This window comes from Mercenaria mercenaria, chromosome 1 (genome assembly GCF_021730395.1).
Source record: "Mercenaria mercenaria strain notata chromosome 1, MADL_Memer_1, whole genome shotgun sequence".
Lineage (NCBI taxonomy): Eukaryota > Metazoa > Mollusca > Bivalvia > Venerida > Veneridae > Mercenaria > Mercenaria mercenaria.
The window spans coordinates 37,316,804-37,341,604 of record NC_069361.1 but is presented as its reverse complement, the minus strand read 5'-3'; the positions used below and the strand labels follow the sequence as shown (position 1 = coordinate 37,341,604).

The 24,801-nt window shown below is 34.5% G+C and overlaps 1 protein-coding gene across 1 annotated transcript; it reads right to left on the bottom strand.

The window, feature by feature from the left end:
* Positions 1-11,047: 11,047 nt before the first annotated feature.
* Positions 11,048-17,735, bottom strand: LOC123545671 (ADP-ribosyl cyclase/cyclic ADP-ribose hydrolase 1-like). Its single transcript, XM_053541123.1, has 6 exons — positions 17,715-17,735; positions 16,026-16,196; positions 15,743-15,816; positions 14,251-14,343; positions 13,871-13,960; positions 11,048-12,864 (listed from the first exon to the last, which is right to left on the bottom strand). Exons 1-6 carry the CDS (start codon positions 17,733-17,735, stop codon positions 12,711-12,713), a joined length of 603 nt encoding a protein of 200 aa, XP_053397098.1. The 3' UTR covers positions 11,048-12,710.
* Positions 17,736-24,801: the final 7,066 nt, after the last annotated feature.

The window sequence follows — 24,801 nt, the reverse complement described above, 5'->3', positions numbered from 1 at the left end:
AAGATAAACAACAACGACACGGTAAAAGTCGTTTAAAGACGAATCACAGTGCGAAAATATGTTACCTTCAGGACTGTATCAAGTTAATGCAATTGTTAAACATTACCAATACGGGTCCACTATCTTAATATAACGTGAAAACAGCTGGAAAACGTGTGTTTAAACAAAACTCGCTTACATCTACGCCACCACCCTTTAAGCAAATTGGTGATAAAGTACTTTTTACATTACATCTTTCAGTATTCATCAGAATGTTTTAAACGAGTTTAGTATAAAAATAGCCCTAAAAGACTGCTGTTTAATCAAGTAATGTTATAGTTTCTATAGTAAATGTAAACATTATTTCTGTAGCAAAATATAGCACGTACGCTGTTTAGGTATATAAGACGTAGAATGTGGTCATTTGTTTCTTCTCGCGTTACTGTGGCTATTCCAAGCAGCGATTACGTCCCGTAGTACCTATAGCAAACGTCTGAAAGAATAGATTCTTAAGGTTTAGGAGTATATCACCAAAACACAGAAATATTTTATAAACGAATAACATCGTTACCAATATTTTACCTGACCATTACATGTTCTGCCGTACTGTCCCGTACTGAAAATATTCTGAAAAAGTTGTCCCGCTTTGAAAATGAATGCCATTAGTAAAGAAATAAAAATAAACAATTGCTGAAAACTGTGTTCCACTTAATTATGTGAAATTTCAACACTCGCATGCGATTGCAAATGAACCAAAAGTAACATGTGTAACAGTTCTTTGAAAATGGTGAGTTTTTGAAGGCGTTTGACTGCCCGGAAGTGGGTCCCATTTAGACAGTCCTTTTTTTTCGGAATTCAATATTTATATTAGTATACTGACACTTGTTTTGTTGTTTTTGTAATGATAGCGTGTATATTACTTATATTACTCTACAAAACAAGTGTCAGTATACTGATATAAGCATTGAATTCCGAAAAAAGGAACTGTTTAAACAGGCCCCACTTCCAGACAGTCAAGCGCTTTTAAAAACTCACCATTTTCAAGGAACTGTTACACATGTTTGTTTTGATGCATTTGTAATAGCGTGCGAGTGTTGAAATTTCACATAACTAGGTGGAACACAGTTTTCAACGATTGTTTATTTTTATTTCTTTACAAATGGCATTCATTTTCAAAGGGGGACAACTTTTTCAGAATATTTTCAGTACGGGACAGTACGGCAGAACATGTAATGGTCAGGTAAAATATTGGTAACGATGTTGTTCGTTTATAAAATATTTCTGTGTTTTGGTGATATACTCCTAAACCTTAAAGCCTAAATATAAAACATGACATAAGTCATATCACTATAATTAGTTCATTTTGATTGATATTTCATATTTCTTGTCGTCGAACAATGTGCAGTATAACTCATATCGTTTCTCGGAACCAGCGTTTGTTTAATTAGCATTTATAGACCGGGGTCATAACCTATAACGAAGCGGTCAACAGTGTTGAGTTACGAAAAAGTTCCATTCATACGGACATTTCATTCATAGGTGCGAATTAATTTACAATCATTATGTAATATTTTCTAATGTTATCTTTCAAGTATTTACCGTTAGAAAAATAAAACATTATTATAACATGTTTGAGCAAATAGATCTATTGAAACAGGTAAGTTTAACAACCTTTATACAACTCTGTGGCAAAACTGATAAACGTGGCGGACTATTTGAATTGCGCATGAAATTATATTTTGTATTGTCAGTCTCAGCACCTGTTGAACTTTGTGGTAACTCGATATATGGTAATAATAGTCTGGCGAATATCGCCAGTCTAAAAATGATATAGATCGAAAGCAATTAAAACATGATGATGTGAAACGTGTCGACAGATATTAGATATACATAATTTTTATCGACATTTAGATTATTCTCTTCCTGCATTTTTTCTTTTTTTAACACTAATGGTAAAACATAAATGACCATTCCCTTTCAGATTTTAAACAAACAAAATCTAAGGCCTTTATTACTAGTACATTTTGACACCTAACTAAGATCGCTGTCCTATCAACAAACTCGTCAAACGATAGCGTTTAAGAAGAAAGGCTACATATTACTTGAACATAAATCGATGCCTTAGAAATATGAGGTCGTAAGTGTTACATAACTTTCGTAGACTTACGATCTTTTACTTTTAAGCGATCGAATTTCTCGGTTGTTTATAATGTCAAGTTTTCATTTAGAAGGTCTGGTAGGCTCTTTATAATATTAAGAGGGCTTAGATTTTTTCTGTTTCTTTCCGACACGAACAGCCGACTTTTTGAACACTGTTTTAAGGTAATTCTACTTTTAACGATAAGTTTTCTTATCAGGGCACACATTTCTGCATACATGTAGCTCTTTTCACATAGAACATTTGCGGATCTAAAGCAGCAAAGGTGAAGAAATGAACTTATAAGTTGTCTGCCAACTTCCCTGCGCGTACATTTCGTTTACATTATTGAAAGCAATAGAGATACTTGTATAGCTTGCCCGTTAGGTACAACGCTGTACTGTTATTCAAGAGGTAGGGAATTTGATCCTCGAGTGGGAGTGTTCTTCGTATAGGTTTGATAGAAGACAGTGTATCTGAGGGCGTCATTCATGTGGAGAAGTTGACATCTACTTATGGAGAACAAGTCAGTACGGATTAAATAAACTGGCCACCGTTATTATACAAAATACTGTTGTAAACGGCGTTAAAAGGATTGACCTCCAGATCGTATGAAAACAAAAAAACAAACAACCTAAAAAAAAGAAAGAAAGAAAAATCATACAAAAGTGGAAAAAATTCAGATATCATAAGATTATTGCTATATTTCTTAAGAAGGCCTCAAAACTTAGTTACTGATAGATAATAGGTTCTTATTTTTCCATTTGAAAGTAAAAAAAAAAAACTTTCGTAATATAGTACGGCGGTAAACTGACTTAAATAAAGCTTTATAATTGACGACCGTTAAGTACATAATTATGCTCCGTGCTGTATTGGTGAAAACTGCAGGAAAAAGTTTATTGTCACTGCGAACCTGGTTAGATCTCCGACTCGGGCGAGTTTTTGTTCTTGATTGGGCATTTTTTTAGATAGTTTAGAAACAGAAACTCATTTTCTAGTGTTCATAATATGACTAAACTTCAATTTTAAAGAAGCTTAAATCCGGAGGTCAATGTCTTTAAACCCAATCAAAGACACTTTAAGAAGTCTCTTATAACCAAGAGAATCTGTAAAGCAGATTTGATTTGAGTGAGTTTGTTCATGAGAGGCAATAAATGTGCAGCATCCTTTACACCCTGTGTTACAACATTACATTAAATATAACGAAGGAACACAAAATTCAAACTGGGCTAGATCTTGCAGATGTTTTAACCCTTTGTCATGCTGGACACGATTTGATAATATAATCGAGAAAATCTGTTTCGTTCAATTAATCATGAGTTGCCTTTTTGTTCTGTGTCAGCTTTTTGTAGTGCAGTAATTTCATGTATATTCGGAACATAAAAATATATACATTTGGACGATTAAAGTGGCATCATAACTAAGCTCAGCGTTCCGCTACATCAACATTTGTTTGAAAGTTGCCTTATGCGGTTAATTGTAATATCAGGGTCCGTACTATCAGTCTGAAACTTTGAGGTATATTTTCTTTTTGCTCGGTCATTGATAGAAAGAATGAAACGTTGCATGGATGTACTGTATAATCAACAGCTACATACAGATCTGCAAAATATCTTGATAAACAAAGTTATGGCCGTTCTTTGTCAAAGTTTCAAAACGTTGATGAATACGGGCCCAGTATACATATTTTGATTTAAAAAAATGACTGTAGAGTATAATTTAACATCAAGATCACAAAAGGAGTCATTTTCGAAAATGCAAAAACAAAGTAATTACGTATTTTTCAAAATAAGATAGTGTTAGTATCACTGTGCAAGAAACGTCTTGTCGCTTTATTATTCACTTTGAGCAGAGTACACAGGCAAGTTCTCGACCTTGAACATAAGGTGGGCAAGGCAGAGAGCCGCACTGGGCTTCTATAAGATACAGTATGTGCTGCAGATTGTAATCACCCCCATTTAGAACAAATTCAGGGTGGCTGTCGACACAGATATGATTATGCGGACCTGAGTGTCCCTTATAGTTTGCCATAATATATCCTGTATATTCAAGTTTCCACCCGGGATAGCAATTTGCACGTGCAGGAATCATAAGCGTTGTGAATTTAGATGACTTGCAGACTGCACATGGGACATCTTGTTGATGAACCCTCTATGGGAAAATCTGACTTGGTTCCTCAATATGTATCTCAGATCCGTACATTCGCCCCCGGCAGCAAGAAGCATTTCCGTCCGTGTAGTTAGACCACGTGGGGTCTGATGGTAGACAGACCGAATCACTTCCACTTCCTGGGTCGTTGTAGAATTTCCCGCCAACATAGCCGGAAGTAGAAATAACGTGAAAATCAGACCTATAACAGTTGCTGTAACTGTCTTTTTTCAAAAACTATAAACAGGTAGTACTGTTTTATTTTTCTAATGATGAAATATCTGAAACTATAACACCAGGAAGATTAGTCAATAGAAAATATTTGTTCCCAGTTAAAAACAAACAAACACGAATCTATTTAGTGAATACACTCGTGTCTGTTTTATGAATGTTATCTCATTGATGGGAGATACTTGATAAATGGATAAACAGCTTTTATATTTCAAGTCTTTACGATTTATACCAGACGTTTACCTTTATAGACTAAAGATGCGTCTTCAGGACAAACTTCTCTTCCCCATCTAACAAACACAGACCCTCGTCCTGAAATTTATGTTTAGAGACTTAAGTTAATTTATGATACATGATAGTATTCATTTCATAACGTTGTTGTATCTTATCATAAATTGTTTTTACAAAGCGCTTGAATTAGGAAAACTAAATTTATTCTTTCGTATATTTTCCTTTAGGTGTTGCTATGCCACACTATGCAATAAGGTCAAAGTAATATTGATATTCATGAATAATGTAAGAATGTATATACATTAATTATAAATATAATGAGCCAAATTTAAGTTTGTATTTGCTCGTTTAATGGTTTATATTGTGAAGTACGCTGAACTGGATCAATAAGAGAGGTGGAAATTCCAAATAAAGCGTTTGAGGGTTGGGCCATTTTCATGAAATATATGTTTATGTTTAAAACGCGTATGAAAGCATTTCATGTCCGACTGAAAACTGTATAAGCAGGGTTAATTTCTTACTAATAAGATGATATAGAAACGTACCATCTGTTGACATTTTATCAATCATGTCTTGTTGGTTCTTGTTCTCGTTTATAAGATCTAGTATCTTTTGTTCCAGCTGCCCTATTTTCGTAAGTATGCCATAATTGCAATCAAAACTTGAACTGCATCTTGGCTCTTCAGTCACAGCTTGCTCAACAGACGCGATAAAAATCAACATTGTCTTGAAAAAGCAAAGCCGTTCCATTCCTCCCGTTTCCTTTTTAAATTATTTAAACACGAAATTGAGCCACACTTAATCTACAGCCACAATGGAAACACTGTATTGCTTGCTTAAAAATAACTTGTGGGATGATAAACTTCCTTAACAATTCAAAAGAAAAAAAGAGAAAAAATCACAAAGTAAAAATACTGCAGACAGGATGATATTTTCAACTGATATGTATTTTGTTGCACGAGGATAATATTCGCGAACAGAGCGGCACGTGAATTTTAAGCATTTTTGAATATTCAGCGGCATATTCTCCTACGATGTTACAAACTCGCGATAGCGCGAATATGGCTGTTTCTGTCAATGACGCTATTCAATTGAGTTAAGTGTTTTGCAAGCGTATTGTAATATTTATTTGTATATTTGTCAGTGGAGATAGAAGTGTATATCATTGATTGAGCACTGAACGTAATGTATTGAATTGTATGGAACATTAAGTGCTAAACTTTTACTAAGGCCATACCAAATTGAATATATGTTTTGCATCTTAGGAATTGTATGTTATTGATTGTCTGAACGCAAAACAACAATACATCAATTTAGAAAACTGAAATATTCATTTGATCATTTAAGATTGTTCTCATAACTGTTGTTTATTACCAACTTCAATGTTAAACTATAGGTATATATGTATGCAGCTTATATCAGTCAGAGAAAAGGCCTATAATTCTTGTTTTTATACTTTGTACATATTTTAGTTAGTTGTTGTTAATGGTATGTCCTATAATTAAAGTTTTTTTCATCAAATAAAATGTCCAAAAAAAAAAAAAAAAATGCTGAATCTTGTTTTTTGACACCTGTTTCCTGTGTGTTTCACAAAATGATTGGGACGCAAAACATAGATCCAATTTGCTATGACCTAAAACCAAACACCTTTTCTTATTCTTGTTTGCCAGTGTAAAGGTTGTTTAGTTAAAAATGGAAATTTGGGCCAGTTTAAACCTAACTGGGACTCATATAATTGACAGAAAAGCACGTGATACTATACGCCAAATAGGTATGAATCAAAACAAAAATCTTCAACACCAATCAAGACAATCTTGAGTTTGTTGAAAACAATAGACAATACCTTACACAGACTTAATCTTTTTGGTATCTTATTCAACCATCGTTTATATTTTTTTTATCAAAAGTAACACTCATCTAGGTGCAAAAGGATTGGGTTTATAACAAATTTTAACAGGTTAAGAAGATATTTTCTAATCTAATTATAAACTAAACATTGAACTTTTTGCGTTTCAGGTCTGCAGGACTTCAAACCGAGACTGCAACATTTTCATTTTTGTCGTGTTGAGCGACCTGTGAAGTTTTCACTTTTCTCTATTTCAGAAATATTGCTCTGTCCACAGGTTTAAGCTGACATTTTTTGGAGTAACGTAATAATTCAGATTTATATATAAGATGCATATTAAATGATATTAACTTGTGAGTTGTTTAAGATTTGTAAATTATAACTACACAAAGAGTTTATATATTTTTGGAATCCATGTTAGACCTTGCTTTTAATGTTTGGCTGTTTACCGTTAAAAAGTGCTTTACTCGAACGCTTTTATAGCTATAAGCAAATACGTATTTAAAAATACGCTCCAAAATCAAAACGCAAAAAAAGCAAAATATAAACATACAAGATTAAACAGAAAATCTCAGAAAGCAATCCAGAAAAAAAAATCAATAAGCGAAGAAGAGAGTAAATAGTAAAACGCAAAATGCATAAAAATGTAACATCGGGATCTCATAAAATGCTGCTTTATCTCAATATCTCATATATTTATACCTTTTTAAAACTGCTTCACGTTGGTGTCTTTATAGCTATAAGCAGATATCTAAATCTCTATACTATTAGGCAAAATTCATAAAAGTAAAATGCAACAAGCAAATGGCAAGAAACAAAAAGCAAAACGGAAAAATACGTAACACCTGGATTCCTACATATGTGCTTACATTTAGATGTTATTTGTCTTTTTACAAAATATTGAAAACCAAACAGTATGAAAAGACAAAATAATGAACGCAGGTAAATTACTTAATATTATGTTTAAACGTGGCCGATAATAAAATGAAACGCTCTCGCAAATGCGCTTTTTTTTCGAAATTCTTCGTATTAGTATTATTATTATCATTTTTACGAACTCAATGTTTTAAGTATAAAGCTGATAGTCCTTTTCATTTTTGTGTAAAGATTAACAAGAATAAGAGCTAATACTGAACGTGGTTCATACACCGATAACTACCACTTTGTCAGAGAAGACCCATCAGGGACGCATATTGGTTTTGGTGATTTTTTGCTTGGGGAAGGTAGAGGGTGGGAGTCAGATAAGCGCCGTTTTTCTACAGTATTTCAATTATTTAACAGCGGTTATCTTGGGTTATGTATTATAACTAATCTGTTCTTTGCAAATAACTGTCAACTTCTCAACATGCATCAGGATGAAGGAGTATGATGTCAGGCACAATGTATTATTACATCTAATCGTCAAGCACTACATAAACTTTACTGAATGAACCTCCTCGGTTAATTCAGTAGTATGACGGGAGTTATCCCAATTAGTGTACCTGGAGTCTGTACCACTACTAACCTGTTCTCAGCAAGTATCTGCCAACTTCTCCTACATGAATCACGAGTTGAGGACACATGACTTTCAGATACAATGTCTTTTATCAACTTTTCATGGAGAACATAGACCTCACCCGGGAATGGAATTGTCAGTTCCATGATCCGTAGCCCGAAATGAGTTAAGTAGGTGGACTCGGGGAAGTCGAAACTATTGCCTTAGATGTTAAAAAATGGGAAAAGTAAAGTTAAAAGGTAAAGATTCAATGGCTTTATTTTCTGTGTTTGCAATTTATTTTTTTAAGTTCACAATCGTCCTTGGTAGAACCAAATTTATTGCCTTAAATGTTTAAAATGTAAGACAAAATAGGAAAAAGAAGATTGCGTAATGGTTATGGAGCATTTTATTTCCGTTCACTGTCATATGCCATTGTAATAATAACGAGACAATACACGTTTTATTGTGTATTAACTTTTATACACAAAACAAACGCATACTTTCGCTATTCTAGCATAAAACCATGACACGAAGACAAAATGTATTGTTTTCATAGGTGATGACTTTACGATTCCAGTACAATTTTTATTTATCATATTCTGTTGTTCTGGGAAACGGTAAACATGTTATAAATATACAAATATACATAACTATGGAGCACTAATCAACAACACTACCAAAAGCATGAACTCTATGTCTGAAACGATCTTTTTTATTTCTCGTTTTTAAAAACATGATATTAGCCATATTTTTACATATCACTTAAACATTCAGTAAACAGGAATAATAATTTTGTGTACATATTGACTTGCTTTAAAAATTTACATGAATGATGTGAGAAATTAGATAATAACAAACCGACTGATTTATTTGACAAGAACTTCAAGGAATATTTAACAATATGATATAACTGCTAACTTATACAATATTCAACAATATAAAGGTGCTTTTGTAGTTTAAGTAATGTTTAACAACATTCATGTTATCTGACCGAAACTTCGTACACATTTCTAATTTGATTGGTATTTCATGCAATGTTCGTTAATATCCAGGCGATTTGTTTAGTAATCCATGCATGTTTCTTAATCAACTCATACTTCATGCAATGTTCAACAATATCCAGGTGATGTGACGGGCACCGTTCTTACAAAGTTTAAAATATCCATTTTATTTGACTGGTACTTCAAGTTTCAATTAATTTTGGTAATAATAAACAACAAAACACGTGCTTTGCCTGTACATTTGGCAAAGTATAAACATATTCAGCAGACTTGACTCATGACATGTACAACAATATCCAGGTAATTTGACTAGAATGTCAAGTAATGTTCAACAATATGCATGTGATTTGACTGGTACATGTACTTCATGAAATTTTCTAATTTGACTGGTACTTCGAGAAAACGTTTAACAACACCAAGGTGATTTGACTGCTACATTATGCAGTGCACAACAATATCTGGGTACTAAAATTTTATTTGCGGAGAACAGGTTAATATTGGTACAGAATCCAGGAACACTGGTTAGGTCAACTGTTCGCCGTAAAATAACTGAAATACTGTTGAAAAGCGGCGCTAAACCCAAAACAATCAATCAATGTCTCCGCTGTTATATGTGAGTGCAAAGTTCTGTTTGTCTAGTGTTTTTTTCTTTCTTTTTTTCTTTTGTTTTAGTAATTAATCATTACAACTAGCGAATAGCTATTTTATACTTTGATAATGATAACTACTAGTATTGTTTTCTGCAAAATCTATTTTCAAACAAAACTTTGCATCAAAATAATTTGCATTACAACTATTTTTTTCTCTGACTAGGGGTAATTGTAGCAAATCAGTAAGAATTATGCTACCGTAATCGGAACTATTTACACATTGACCTGAGCCTGTTAACATTAAATCAGTACATCGTTTTTCATCAAGAGTGTTATTATCCTTTTATCTTAGTTTTAAGTAAACACCGACACACTATTTAGGTATAATGGTGGCTTTTCGGCTAAAGTTACGGGGCGCCGCAGACACCGGTCGTATCACCGGGCATTAATTTAGGTACGGGAAAAAACCTCGGTTAGAACATCGATCTTTCGCAAGCCAGCTATATTGAATTCTGATATGACGCTCTGAGCAAGAGACCATCGCATTACGGTCCGAGCAAAAGGTCAGTTTGATTGCATCCTTACATGACGGCCCGAGTAAGAGGTCAGCTGGATTGGATCCTAACATTACGGTTCGTGCAAGATGGCACCATCACAAGACAGCCCGAGATGCTGGCTTGAGCAAAGTATGACGTCTGTCCTTAGGTGAGAGGAAATTATTTTAAAGAAGATTACAGTGATATACAGTAAGTTTTACCTTTTGATATTTTGTACTCGTAAAATTTCTGCGTCAAGTGCTACAAAAGTTTTTTAGTTTTGATTTTAAATTATTATTCTAAAAAAGCCACAATACTTTAGTAGTTATCCACTTAACGATTATATTGCTAAATCAACATTAGCAAACCCGATTTGAAGTCAATTACAAGGGTGATAAAGAGATAGATACTCAAAAAGTAAACAAATGAATAATAAAACAAATACACTTCGCCTATAATGGAAACTTTTTCACCATGAAGTACAGGTAGAAATATTGATCATATTAAAGTAAACTCCTTGTGAATACCATAACATGGACTTCAGATTGAAGTTTAGTTCAATGATAAATGAGCCGTGCCATGGGAAAACCAACATAGTGGCTTTGCGACCAGCATGGATCCAGACAACAGCCTGCGCATCCGCGCAGTCTGGTCAGGATCCATGCTGTTCGCTAACAGTTTCTCTAATTGCAATAGGATTTGACACCGAACAGCATGGATCCTGACCAGACTGCGCGGATGCGCAGGCTGGTCTGGATCCATGCTGGTCGCAAAGTCACTATGTTGGTTTTCTCATGGCACGGCTCAAATAAATTATTGTTATTTTAAAGTCAGTTTAGTAGGATAAACAATTGCGTATACAATTTTAAAAAACGTTTCCTTTCTTTTTTATTTCAATAAGCATCTGATATAATTAATATCAAAACTCATTGCTAGTTATTTACCGTAAACGTTCGATTTCTACTTTTATTATATACTTATATAAATTCTGCCAAAAGAAAACGACCTGTATTTCCCAAGTAAATACGACATTTCATATCCTTTTATATTATCATTCTGTTAAATAAATATTATTTGTTTGAAACTGCAATAGAAAATACAAAACTACTTATCGAAAAAAATATTTTATCTTCTACTTTGTACGAAAGAAATCTACTAGAACCGCAGACATACGAAGACGAATTCCACAGTTATAAATCGAACGCTATATACGGTTAAAAGCGAACCTTATAAAGTGAGTAGTAGGAGAAGCGATGGTATTGTGATTTAAATTGTCATCGTTTTACAGTTGCTAACCAATGGCTGGAAAGTTTGCTGTGATCAAAATACCGGTACGTCTAAATTTTTAAATACATTGAAAGCATTCATCAATGATGTTAAAATTTTATTCTAAATTTCAAAATGATCATAATTTGTACACTTTTTACTATTATACTTATAACAAATAGAGCTCCGAAACGATTACGCTTTTGAACGGGTGGCAATTAATACTTTACGGTTTTAAATGGGAGGCAATAAATGCTTGCAATGTATGATATTCTCGCGCGAGTTAAACAAATAATTCTATGTTGCATAATGTATTTAGTAATCTTTTGCTAGAAGAAATAATAAAAAAGTAGGAGGTATAAATAAGTATCGTGATAACAGTACCTTCACCTGTAATGTTGTATTCGGCTCTCGTGGATTTTGTTAGGCCAGACATAATCCACTCGAATAGAATATAACATCCCAGACCAAGCTACTGTTATAACAACACAATTATAAAACTCATATGTAGCGGACAATTCGACAGCATTTTGCAGACGCTCATTTTTACAGTAGAGATTCAACGTACGTATGTGTGCACGTAGATTTTAGATGGTTTTAGAGCCACACCGCCTCCATTTAGGTAATATGGCGATTTTTTCAGATTTTAATTACTGAGATGACCCCAGGTGCCCCTCTAAAATTGTTGCAGGCATGTGTTAACACCTGGGTATAAACACCGACCGTCCGCATGAAAAAATCTACACCCCTATCGAGATTTTTTCAACCCACACCGGCGGCGGGAAAATGATTCAACGTCAATGCCGTTAACCACTCGGCCAGTCATGCTTCTACGTACACCACGGCGTTTCAAAATCGTACTCTTATTATTTCGCAATTTAACCGTGGTTTTAGTCAGCCAAACTTTCGCATCAGCCTTAATCAGATTCCATTCTATGGCAATGATCAGAAAGTTTACACTATTGCTTGAAGGTGGTCAATCACGTTTGAGCAACATTTTGTGACATTTTTTTAAAAATTTGTTTTCTTATATTCTGTTAGAGATTTATTTAAGGAACAAAAAGACATACAACCAGACTCATCCGCGCAGTCTGGTCAGGATCCATGCTGTTCGCTTTCAAAGACTATTGCAATTAGAGAAACTGTTAGCGAACAGCATGGATCCTGACCAGACTGCGCGGATGCGCAGGCTGGTCTAGATCCATGCTGGTCGCAAACGTACTATGTTGGTTTTCTTATGGCGTGGCTTAAATGGATAAGACTTTGGTTTACTTTAAAACATTTAATAAAGCTAAAAGTAAAAGCAGTAACTGCGGAGAGAAACAGGCGCGACAGGTAGATGCGTTTCCATCATGATACATATTTACACTCGTGCAAAGATCTGTACTTGAATTGTCAATACAAAATAGGTACACCAAGTCCCTGAAAAAGAAAACAAGTTTATATGTGAATATATTTTGGACAATGCGTTCTCATGACTTAATGAAAAATGAATAACACTTTTCATAGGATATATTCCTTTGTTAAATCAATCACTTAGCATACCTGCCTTGCCTAACACTTTTATAGGCTTGTTCCCATATAGAATATTTCATTGTTTATCATAATCTATTTGATACAAGGGAGAAATGACTATAAACACGCCTTGCATATCAATTTACAGGAATGTCAAGAAGTGTATATTGTATTCTCTGCGTACAAATGCATTAGATAAAGACACATCATATTAACATTTATTATACAATAGAGAGTTGTTAAGTATATGAACCATTTATTTCTTCTATAAGCACCTGATGTGTCAAATAGCAAAACGCCGTTTAAATAAATATGTAGTTTAAAATGTGTATGTTTACGCGCATGCAATTTATTTGATTACTCAGAACATAACTTGGAAAATTTTCAACACAATCTGTTTATTTTAATCTCCACCTCTCTAGCATCTTTGCATGGACGTGTGAAACATGTTCAGATCACGCACTCAATAGAAACCCGCCTCGGTAGTCGAATGCGGGAGGTCTTGGGTTCGCTCCATTGCCGCGTCGTACCAAAGACATGAAAATGGTACTAACAGCTATCTCGTTTGGCACTCAGCATTAAGAGGATTGTACTAGGACTTGTCAGCCCGGTGTCAGTATAATGTGACCGAGTTTGGTATCATGTCACGTGTTTATGGCGTGATATTCAGCGAAGCAGCACTATAAAATTAGGCATTGTGCTCGCTGCTACAAGAGGACACCGTCGTTTATATGACTGAGACTGAGAAAATGTTGAAGAAGACGCTAAACCTGAATATGCACGCGCGCACGCACGCAATAGAAAGACTGTTTAATATAAAGAAACGGCAATATGTTGAATGCTGTATCTAGACGATTAATCATACTGCATAAAAATAATGACTACCTGTCTAAAATGTTAAATATAAACTCACCTAGGGTTCTCTTTGCAGACAAATTCTATGCCTTTTGTCTTAACTATAGACTTCAGAATTTTCAAGGAATCGTCGTTGTTACACAAGTCTCTGAAAAGAAAAGTTCGCTCACGTTCTTGTAAATTTATAAAACGTAGGATGAAGTACAAAAAAGAAAGACGAATCAACAACTATTTAGAACAGAGTTATGTTTCAAAGACTTTGCATTTTTTTTTCATTTAAAGTTCCTTAAAATTCCATAAGGTAGTTACAGAGGAATCAAACAGAGCTTTACTGCCTCGTTGTATGTTGTCTTTGATCATTGTCCACTTTTAACCTTGTTTCGAAACGAAATGACAAACAAAATAATCTTTGACACCATTATGTTTTGATTTGTTTACCGTTTTGTTTTAGGAGAGTCATTGATAAGAATGGCTGTTAGTTTCGTCACTGTACCACCTCGCAGATTGGGAGCCTCGTATTTTGTAAAGTACCTGCAATTGTTAATTATCTTTAATTCCATTCATGTTTCATTTTATATTGAATTATTTCTAATATAAGGATCATACGTGGCCGTGTGGTTAAGGTCGATCATACGTGACCATGTGGTTAAGGTCGATCTTACGTGACCGTGTGGTTAAGGTCGATCATACGTGACCGTGTGGTTAAGGTCGATCATACGTGACCGTGTAGTTAAGGTCGATGCCGTGGAATCAATTGTCTGTCAGCTTTGTGGAAGGTAAGTATTGTCATCCTGCTGCCCGGCCATCCCTGAAATAATGCTAGCCCGGGTAATTAGGGTCTTCGTCCACTTGTAAAATCTGACGATTGTCAGTGCGACCTAAGGTAGTGGACTCGTCATGACATCATGGGAAAATGTCAGATGTTTACGGCAAGCTCACAAAATACTACATAAAGGAACAATGGGAAGATGTGAAATATTTGGGGAGAACACGTGGATACTAGTACATATCAAGGAATCATGGGAAGCTGTCAGACCTTTACGGAAAGTTCACAGATACTAGATAAAGGAAGTTGTGAAATGTTTGGGGAGAACAGGTAGAAACTAGTAAAGAATATCCATGATATTAATTGAAAAATCATTTTTGAAAAGAATTTAGAGGAGTCACAATAGTAATATGGATAAATGTAAAAACGAAAACAAATAATGTGAATACAAGTGCCATAAAAATCTGATATGAATTGAAGTTAATATTGAGGACTATATAAAAATGAAAGGGAAGTTATGTTCCCTTGCATGTGTCAGTAAACGTAATTAAACATTGACTTAATGAATTCGAAGTGCTCTACATCAAACGATAATTATGTTTCAACAGATAAATATAGTTTATATAATTTATATGTACATTGACTGATTTGTTTTTGAAATCGGCAAAAGGAGGAAAAAACTTATAGGGGCATAGTTTATCGATGAAAAGTTAATCAGATGAAAATATACAAAGAAATAGGAAAAATGTTGAGTCCCTGTGTCATTGACCGTTGAGCCATTGACCTTTAAAACAATAGGGAACTTTCTCTTGTAGATTTTGTAGTCATTGGTTAAATTTTGAAAGCAATATATGTTACATTTCCTGACTAGATTTCGGAAACGAAAAAGTAAACGGACGGACATTGTAATACTTTGAAAAGTTTTTTTTTTTTAAAAACACGGCATATAATTTGAATGTCATTTTATTATTAATTACCTTTTGCCTGTTGGCGGCAAGAGATTCTGCATTTGCGACCGGTGCAGACCAAGATCAGCCTGCAAGGACGTGCACTGTAAATTTCAGTGAAAACCCCTTCGAAAAGTAAATGGTATTGCCCAAATTGAAATACAGACCAGTTCATTTTAGAAATTTAGCAAACTAAGAGTTAAGGCATTGCACTTACGAGCTGCTTTTGAAAATCGGATTTCTTGTGCCATTTAGAAGAACATAAACATCACCAACAGCATTTTTAGCAAACTGCAATCATAAAATATTGAAACTATTAATCATAAAGCAAGTATTATATAATACCTTCAGCTCCTATGATATAAATAAGACATTTTGTTTGAAAAATAACACTGTTGTTTTAACCAAATAGAAAATATTTATATTAAAAGACAGGTCATTTAAGCTGGTGTTACCATTATCGCTTTAAGTGACCTGATCTATAAAGCTATTCTCCTTACATTTGTAGATGCTGCCTCCCAGAAGCTCCCACTTGCTGTATTTGGACAAGTTACTGGATTCCAGGCCTCACAAGACTCGTAAGAACTGTTACCTGTGGTTCTGCCACAGAAATGCACACCGTTAATTAAATAACCTGCAAATATATTGCTAATACAAAAAGGTTTTCTAAGCTGTATAATCAATGTACAATTATTATAAAGTTATATACATATTTAAACCTATAAAGGCGGATTTACAACGCTGCTGGTTGCACTGATGTTTTACCGGATGTTTTGATTTCACTGCACAAACTCTCTAAGTGTTACAAAAAGACCATTCAAAATTGAGTAAACCTAAGTAAAATCATTATTATATCACGAATTGTTTTGCCACAATAAAGAAGAGTTTGATCACACAATTTTTTGTACAAAATACTTTGATTAACGAAATAACTAATTTCGAAATAGTTAAACGAAATGATTTCGTTTAAACGAAATAAAAAAAGTCTCACATTACCTAAGTGAAAAAAAAGTGCGTAACATGTCACTTTAGGGGCACCGTAGACACACTTTCGTCTAACTGTAACTTTTACCAAGCTCAAAATGCTTTATATAAGCAGGCATCAAAGTTTGTTATGCGTTAAACTCATTATTTGACGTGATATGATTAAATGTATAATAGATCAGATTGTTTTAAAGTAATGCCATGCCAATATCATAATATGGGTCAGAAAAATGGGGGTTTAATAAGGCAGCAGATATTGAGAAAATACATCTAAAATTTCAAAAACAGCTATTTGGTGACAACAAACCAGTACCTCGAATTTGGCAGATTTTTGCTAACAAATTTAAATAGCAAACCTTGTCTAACTGAATAATTGATGCAGTTAGTGTAAACAAAGAAAACGAAAGTATATATCTCAAACTATGTTTATCGAACATGTTTTAATAGCACTATTTGTCAGTTGTTCTCATGAACTGAATTACAGCTTCAACTGTTTGTTTTCTGATCCCGTTGTTTTTATCTTTACCATTAAGATCTATTTTCGTATTTCGTAACTGTGTGCATCTTCTGTGTCTGGATAATTAATTTCAGAAAGATGCTAGTTAAACTTAAATTAGATATGTTTTTCGCTTGAAAACTTTATTATTTGAGAGAGAGAGAGAGAGAGAGAGAGAGAGGAAAAGAAACATAGATATCATCATTGTGCATCGTTATGTTAAAACACATGATTAATTTACGAGGACCATTATAAAAATAATGACATTAGTGCGCTTCCGTAGAAGTTTGACATTAAAGAAACTCCTGTTTTAAAGGGATTGGCTCTATAATCCTGCTAAGTTTTATTGAAAATTGTCGTACCGTTTTGAGGATACTTAATTTTGTATAAGGTGTAGTCACATACACTAATCTATGAAAAACGAACAAAAAATCTGAAATTAGAGCGTACAATAAAGTACCTTGTTCCTTCAAAATACCTGCTAGTCAGATAGTTAGTGGACTGCATACTTCACATGGAAAGTCTGCTGTATCAGCGAAAACTGTTTAAAGGTAGGTACGTAAATTGAAAAATGGTCAGACCGTCCTTAAAAGAGGGTCATTCTAGGCAGGCCCAAAACTGAATGGACGGCAAACAAAATTGCTGGTGTAAGACGTCTGACTGATGAAGACGCCAGTTACAAGGTGTTCGAGATAGCGTCTTTTCTTACCATATCAACGGGGGAGCTCATGAGATTCTAACCAGGCACTTCGATTTAAGAATGGGTGCCTCGCATGTTATTTCCCAAAATGCCGTTTGTAAAGATAATTTTTAGAACATCAGGTACTAGTTTTATTAAATACAGTAGTCATTTTAGACGAAAAACAAAAATACATTCAAATTATTACCAGAATATTGTTACTGAAGCAATAATGTTTTCACTTTTAGTTTTTGCCAGTAAAAACAGTGTTTATTTACATTTTTATGACCTTTTGGCAAAGTTTGTACACATATAACTCTCGCACGGTTTTTGTGACAATACAATAACAGGTTTATGTTATTGTTGAATAAAGGGAATCGAGTAGCGAAACCATTATCCGTGACAAAATAGTTGCAAATACTTTTGAACTGATTCACCATGAAGTAAACCCTGAATTACCAATGATGACATAATCAACTTTTCCGATAATGTTTTTGTTATCGTTTTCTATTTATATTTATTCTATATCTATTTTATCTATCCAATCGCGAACGTTCATTTGCAACACGTGACCGTACAATATATTACGGTATTTGGATGCACGTGCGTACAAAAATCCTGTATTTTCTGTATTTGGACGCACGCGCGTACAAAAAATCCTGTATTTTCTGTATTTGGATGGTTCAACAGTCCCATGTTAAACATACGATAAAGCCCGAAACGCGTGAAAATGTTCCGAAAGTAAATCGGATGAAGTAGGCGCTCTATGTACAGAGTTTGATTATGTGTCTTGAAATCTGGATTTAATTTGAGTTTTTTTGTTTACAACGCACAAAAACGATTCAAGGGATAACACTGCTATCTGATTTAGATATTAAAACGTTCGTTAATAATCAAAAACTTAAAAATACAGTAAAAAGGTCATCAGATGTTGGAATATTTGAAAAGTCGCTTAAAGAAGCCGTCCGGACAAAACCTACAAATTGGTATCAGCCCTGACTGTCTGAATAGCTACCTCAGCAGTTTTTATTTAACGGTTAAGAAACAAAATTGAGAAAATTATGAATGGCAACGGACGGGCGGTCAGCATCCAAAATATGTCTGCTCTATCATTCAGTTTTCGTCGGATCTTCACCAAACTTGCTGACAATGTTTGTGGGCATTACATCTCGGCCAGTTTCGATAATCAGCAAAATTGTACCAAGCACTCTTTAATTATAGTCCTTGAATTACTCGAAAAACGGGGAATTTAGCATTGTCCGCTCTTTTAAGTCGAACAGTTTTCATCCGATCTTCACCAAACTTGCTGACAATGTTTGTGGGCATAATATCTCAGCCAAGTATTATTACCACCCAAATCGCCAAATGACTGTTGTAGGGAGGTTGCACCATATACTTTTTTTTAATGATGATACGCAGAAAAAACAACATTCAATGAATTACGTATATTACGTATGAAGTGAAATAAATATAGAATAAAAAGGTTATTTAAGGTCTAACATTGTTCTGTATAATATATATTTGCACTCATACCAAGCTGGGAAAAACTAGAAAAGGCAGGACTACAATATTCACTGAAACATTTTTAATTTAAACTATTATTATAGTAAGATAAAATAGATGTAGAATAAAAAGGTTATTTAACATTGTACTGTACAATACGAGATATACTTGGACTCGTACCCAGCTGAGAAAACCATACTGAACTCGCCTAGCGGCTCGTCCAATATGGTTTTCTCAGCTGGGTACTCGTCCAAATATATCTCCGTATTGTACAGAACAGTGTTAAATAACCTAATATTACTGGACATTGATTGTACTGAAAAATAGGCAGATCGCATGCTATTACAGGATTAGCGGTTATATTGATACACATGAAAAACATCACGCATACCTCAGTTTCTTAACAGAAACTCCTTACTTAAAGGTAAATGACCCTTATCGGAAAGGTCATGCATGTTTGATGTAGACAACAGGTTTATTAATTTGACATTACAATATCGGCAATCAAAATGATATAATTCGTAACACTTACACGCACGTGATCATTACAACAACTAAGATATGATTTGACGATATTGGCATGTTTCGGAGGAAATATTAATCTTATTCCGGACCTTAATAGTGGCTTTAACCAAGGAGCAAAAGGCCAATAGCGTCAAATATTAAAAACACGCTGAAAAGGTTCTCAAATTTTTATTATCGCACAATGTCGCATCTAGTAACAGGAAATGAGACTTGGATATACTTTAATGAGCAACATCGTCGCATTGACAACAGACAGCGGCTGCAAAACGGTCTTTAAATGCAAAAAGTACTAAAATTGTCAAGTGTAAATACTTTGAAGGGATAAACTAAATTTGAAGTCTATACACACTGACATTGTCAGAATATAGTGTGTGTAAACAAAATCTCGGCAGTTTTGTTGCGTTAAACGTCGTACCGAAACAATTCAGGTCATGTGAGAAGTTTACAGCTTTGATGGTGGAGGAAGACCCCAGGTGCCACTCAGTGCATTATTTCATCTTTGGCGGGCACCTGGGTAGAACCATCGACCTTCCGTAAGCCAGTTGGATGGCTTCCTCACATGAAGGATTCAACATACAGAGTGAGGCTCGAACCCACATCGATGAGGGGCAAATGAAGTCAGTGACCCTAAACACTCGGCCAAAAAGGCACTTACTATAGCTAGGTAAAGTCATAGAAAAACATAGTAAACACTCTAGATTCAATCTTGTCAACTGGAACTAAGGCTTGGTCAGAATGTTTGTCTTTATACAATCTACACCTAAATCTGGATTATCAAGGGTCAAACATTAATGTCACTAGTTTGTTAACTTACGAAAGGCCATGATTGATATTCGATCTTTATAAAAGCTGCTTAGAATGTTTGAATATTAGTTTGAGGCTGGAATATCTGGGATTAAAAAAAGGTCGCGAGGCTGTAACATAACACACACATTGTGAACATTCTACAGGCAATACTATTGCTACATCTTATGAATCCAGGTCAATTTTATATTAAAGCAACTGACACGTTAAATAATTCCAAATTATGCCGTAAAATCAGTTTGAAATGTGTGGATCATTTTAGGCACAGGCAGATATCTCAAAAACAAGCAGACGGATATAAACATTTTCTTTTTATATTTTAATGAGATAAATTATTTCTTTTATTTTTATGTTACTCATTTTACTATAGGTAAGATAAGGTAATTAGAATTTCGTTGTAGGATTATTTATTGGACATTTTGTCATACGTTTCCGCGGCTTTTCATAAAGTGATACAGTCACAGCAATAATTTATTCAATAAAACGGTCTTTTTCCGTTTCCATAAATTGACCGAATAACTGAAGTTAAATAAATCTTTGATCTATACCTTAATTACCTGAGAATATTTAATTAACAGTAAGGATATTGAAAAGATCTGTTTTTGCGAGAGTGAGCAGCCTACATATCCGCCTCCGGCTACGAAGACTTCGATGGACATTTCTCGGTTAAAAACAATCGTTCGGAGAACAGTCTTAGAATACAACTTTTTTTCTATTATGTATGTAACAACCTGTGAGGGAATTCTCTATTTAGAATTAATTTTACAAGGCATTGCTGTAAATCATGCTGGCTCGAACATTTTTACTTAACTTTAGTTTCTCAGGGTTGTTTACTTCAATAAAGTGTTCTTTACAAAAGGTCTGTCCTAAAATTTAAATTCATTTTGGTACAGTTTTGTTTTTTGTAAAACATCTTAACCACATGTAATCAGGAGCAACATTGTTTTAGAATTAGCCAGCGCATGTAAAATGTAGGTCACGTGACCAGATACCCGGAAATTACTGGCCGAACACTTCAGAACGACAGGATAATTCATGCACTCTGCTGCGTTTACTTACAATCAGGTCGATTCAGTACGTTGAACATGTTGGTTGACAAGTTCTAGCATATACTTTGAAGAAAATCACCAAGTTGTAAGTGATCAATGGAAGCTATAACATCAATGCAACATCTCGCAAATTCAAGTATGTATATGTGTCAGGATACTGGTTATATGACCCAGGGAATTGTCTACGCCTTTAGTATCTTGAACAATGGTTTGGGTCCAATCGCTAAGGTGACTATGTCTTAGACTAGCTGACAAACGATGTAGAATGTCCTTTGTTAAAACGTAGAGCTGGTGAGACCAAATATCTCAGATATAGAATTTTCCTCTGGCTACCTTGCCTAAATGATTCGTGTACCAATGATTCGTTAATGATTTTAATTATGAGCTAGACAATTTCAGGGATCAGGCAAATCACTAAATGTTTCAAACTAACAATTTTCAATTAGCTCAAACTCCTATAGGCTGGAGACTCTATACTTGACTGGTCTTTTTGTTGAAGTTCCCGTCAGACAATGTCTTTGAATCAACAACATACGAGTCCTATCGCATAGATGCTCGGCCTCTGTCCTCTCAACTCTATATGAATGCCCTGATTCCTGGATGCTCAGCGCCTATATGCTATCATATATAGCATTCAACTACCATATAGGTATATCCCCGATGCCTTGGCTGTACTTCGCCAATAATGCTGAATCGTCTATAAGCTGGAACCCTCCTACTATCTCAGTAGATTACCAAACTCTGGGTCTCTGTCTCAGCTTCCCGATGCTCAGCCTATATATGCTATGGTCTATAGCATTCAATTACCTTTAAGGTAAAGCTCCTATGCGCTGGCCCTATAGCTCGAAACCTTATCGAAATTCTTCTTTAGTCTAAAAACTTCCAAAGTCTTCTTTTTAATAATTTATCCGCCCTGACAGGGTAACTGCAATAGTCTCCTTCTCAAGGTACTGGGATAAATTATTAGTTGAATCCTCGATGTGACTTCTTCAACCGCTGGATACCGAATGAGCTCTCTGTCATCCATCAACCTATTTATACCCCAGCAGACGTGCTATTTTTAGAACTTGTTTCTGATTGGTCCAAATTTAAACATAGCGTTTTACAACGAGTACTTGCTCTATCAAATATCTGGTTCCCTTTAACCTTTGTATATGATATAATGTGCGAAGCTGGGACCCAGCTATCCACATAATGAACCCACATCAGCCATAAATGACCCAAATTCTATTATTAACAGCAATTCAACAATAATTATAGCAATGATAGCATGAAAAGGGAGTCAAGCACTATCTGTGCTTATGTGTTACGTTATCAATATATTAAATATACAAATTATTCTGACAATATGTATGACGTCAGAAATCAATAAATATATGTATCGGTTATGTATGTACTTTTAGTATAGTTTTGTTGGCTCTGGTTTTGCTTTTAGGTGCTGAATTACTAGAAAAGGTCCTGACAACGATGTTTTAATGGCTCTTTCCTTGTTACAAAGAATAATCTCCCATCAGAAACTACTTGGACCATTCTGTGGAACTTTGACATTCTTGGGAAGCATACTGTAAAGTTAAGTAATGGTTTACTTAACCCCAAAAGCCCAATTTGCGGTTCTAAATTCCATTTTTTCATTAGCTTCTATTAGGCCAAGTTTCTTTTTATGAGTTATAAATCTAACCTAACATTATGGAGGCGACACCAGTTTTTTATTTTCAAGTTAACTGTGAACTTGACCATTGGCAAGCGCACTTCGGACATGAGGTTTGCACATCATCGATCTTGATGCCGTAAAATGAACATTTCGTCCAAGAAAATATATATAAGAGACACGGGATCCAAGGCTCAAATATTTTACAGATAAGTGCAACCTTGACCTTTGGTGGGCACAATTGGAACATGTTGTTCTGCTGGATGAGTTGAACATTCCAACTTAGTTTCGATCAAATCAAAGGAATTTAAATAACATGAAGCGGACACAAAATTTAGAAAAGTTCCGCATGTCATACCTAGTAATTTGTGCTAGTTTGTTCGTATTGGCACAAGGCCGAAGATCTAGGTACTATACGACTGCATTATGTTTTACATATGTCATGAATGCTGTATTTATATTTTTAATAAGTAAAAAACTAGGCATATTTTTCGTTATAGCCGGGGTTTTGGTCTTGCCTTGACAGGGCTCATAGCTAGGCATAATTACAAAATACAAGATACTTATTTATTCTATCCATGTCTCTTCTTTGTTTCGTTTCAGCAAGATACATGAACAGACATGTATTTAATAAAAAAAAGCTAGATATTATATAGAAAATTATTTTCTCGAAAACAAATTCTTTTTACTGACATTAATGTTACAAATTGTTATTATCTACTCGGACATTGCTTATAATAGTTGCTGTAAGTGAATGTTTGTACTTATATTCATGCGTATGATTTATGGTGTACGGGTCGGAGGCCTTAATCACAAGAGATTTGAATGTGGCTGTTGAATATTCATTCCAAACACAATAAAAAAATTATATAATTTTATGACAGTGATCAGCCTTAAAAGCTTTAATTTGGCTCAAACAGCTTCTTAAAAAGAATTACAAGAATAAGCTTTACAAAGCTGAAATTCTTGTACGGACAGCTTTAATTTTATCTTTATTATGCTTATTACATGAAGTTTTTTTATAACAAAAGAATAACAAATAAATACTTTGAAAAAGAAAGGAATGTCTTTGGTTTACTATGAAAACAATTCTGGCCATCAAGTGTTGATATAACTATACTGGCTTTCAGGGCAAAAATCAATAAATCCCAGTATACCTAGAAGTTCAAATGGTTCGCCCGATAGCAAGACAAGTGCTGTAAAGAAAGAATAAGTTAAGTTTTAGAACTATTGCATTATTTATTATCATTGTATTAACCATTTACCTGCTAGCTAAATTTCTATAATAAACTTGTCCATCTTTCAGTTTGGGTTTGGACAGTATAATTAAGTGTTAAAAGGGGTGTTTAAAAACAGAAACTGGCTGAATAGCGAACAGTGCAGACCATGCTCAGATTGCACGGATGTGCAGGCTGATCTTGATCTGCACTGGTCGCCAAGGCAAAATCACTTGCCGCCAGCAGGCTAAGGGTTATTAACGTAAATGATATAGATTATACGAAAATCAAGTTATCAATGTAGTTTGACTCATTTATGTTTGTTCTCGTTTCAAAAAACACTCAAGTTTCACTTTCGGTTCGTCATAACA

Bases quoted from the DNA above. Each gene is read 5' to 3' on its own strand.
- LOC123545671 (XM_053541123.1), bottom strand. From the start codon at position 17,735: ATGAGCTCCCCCGTTGATATG. The intron at 15,817-16,025 runs GTAAGGAGAATA...TTATGATTGCAG, and splicing joins GGGAGGCAGCATCTACAAAT to TTTGCTAAAAATGCTGTTGG. The intron at 13,961-14,250 runs GTAAACAAATCA...TTTTCTTTTCAG, and splicing joins GACTCTCCTAAAACAAAACG to AGACTTGTGTAACAACGACG.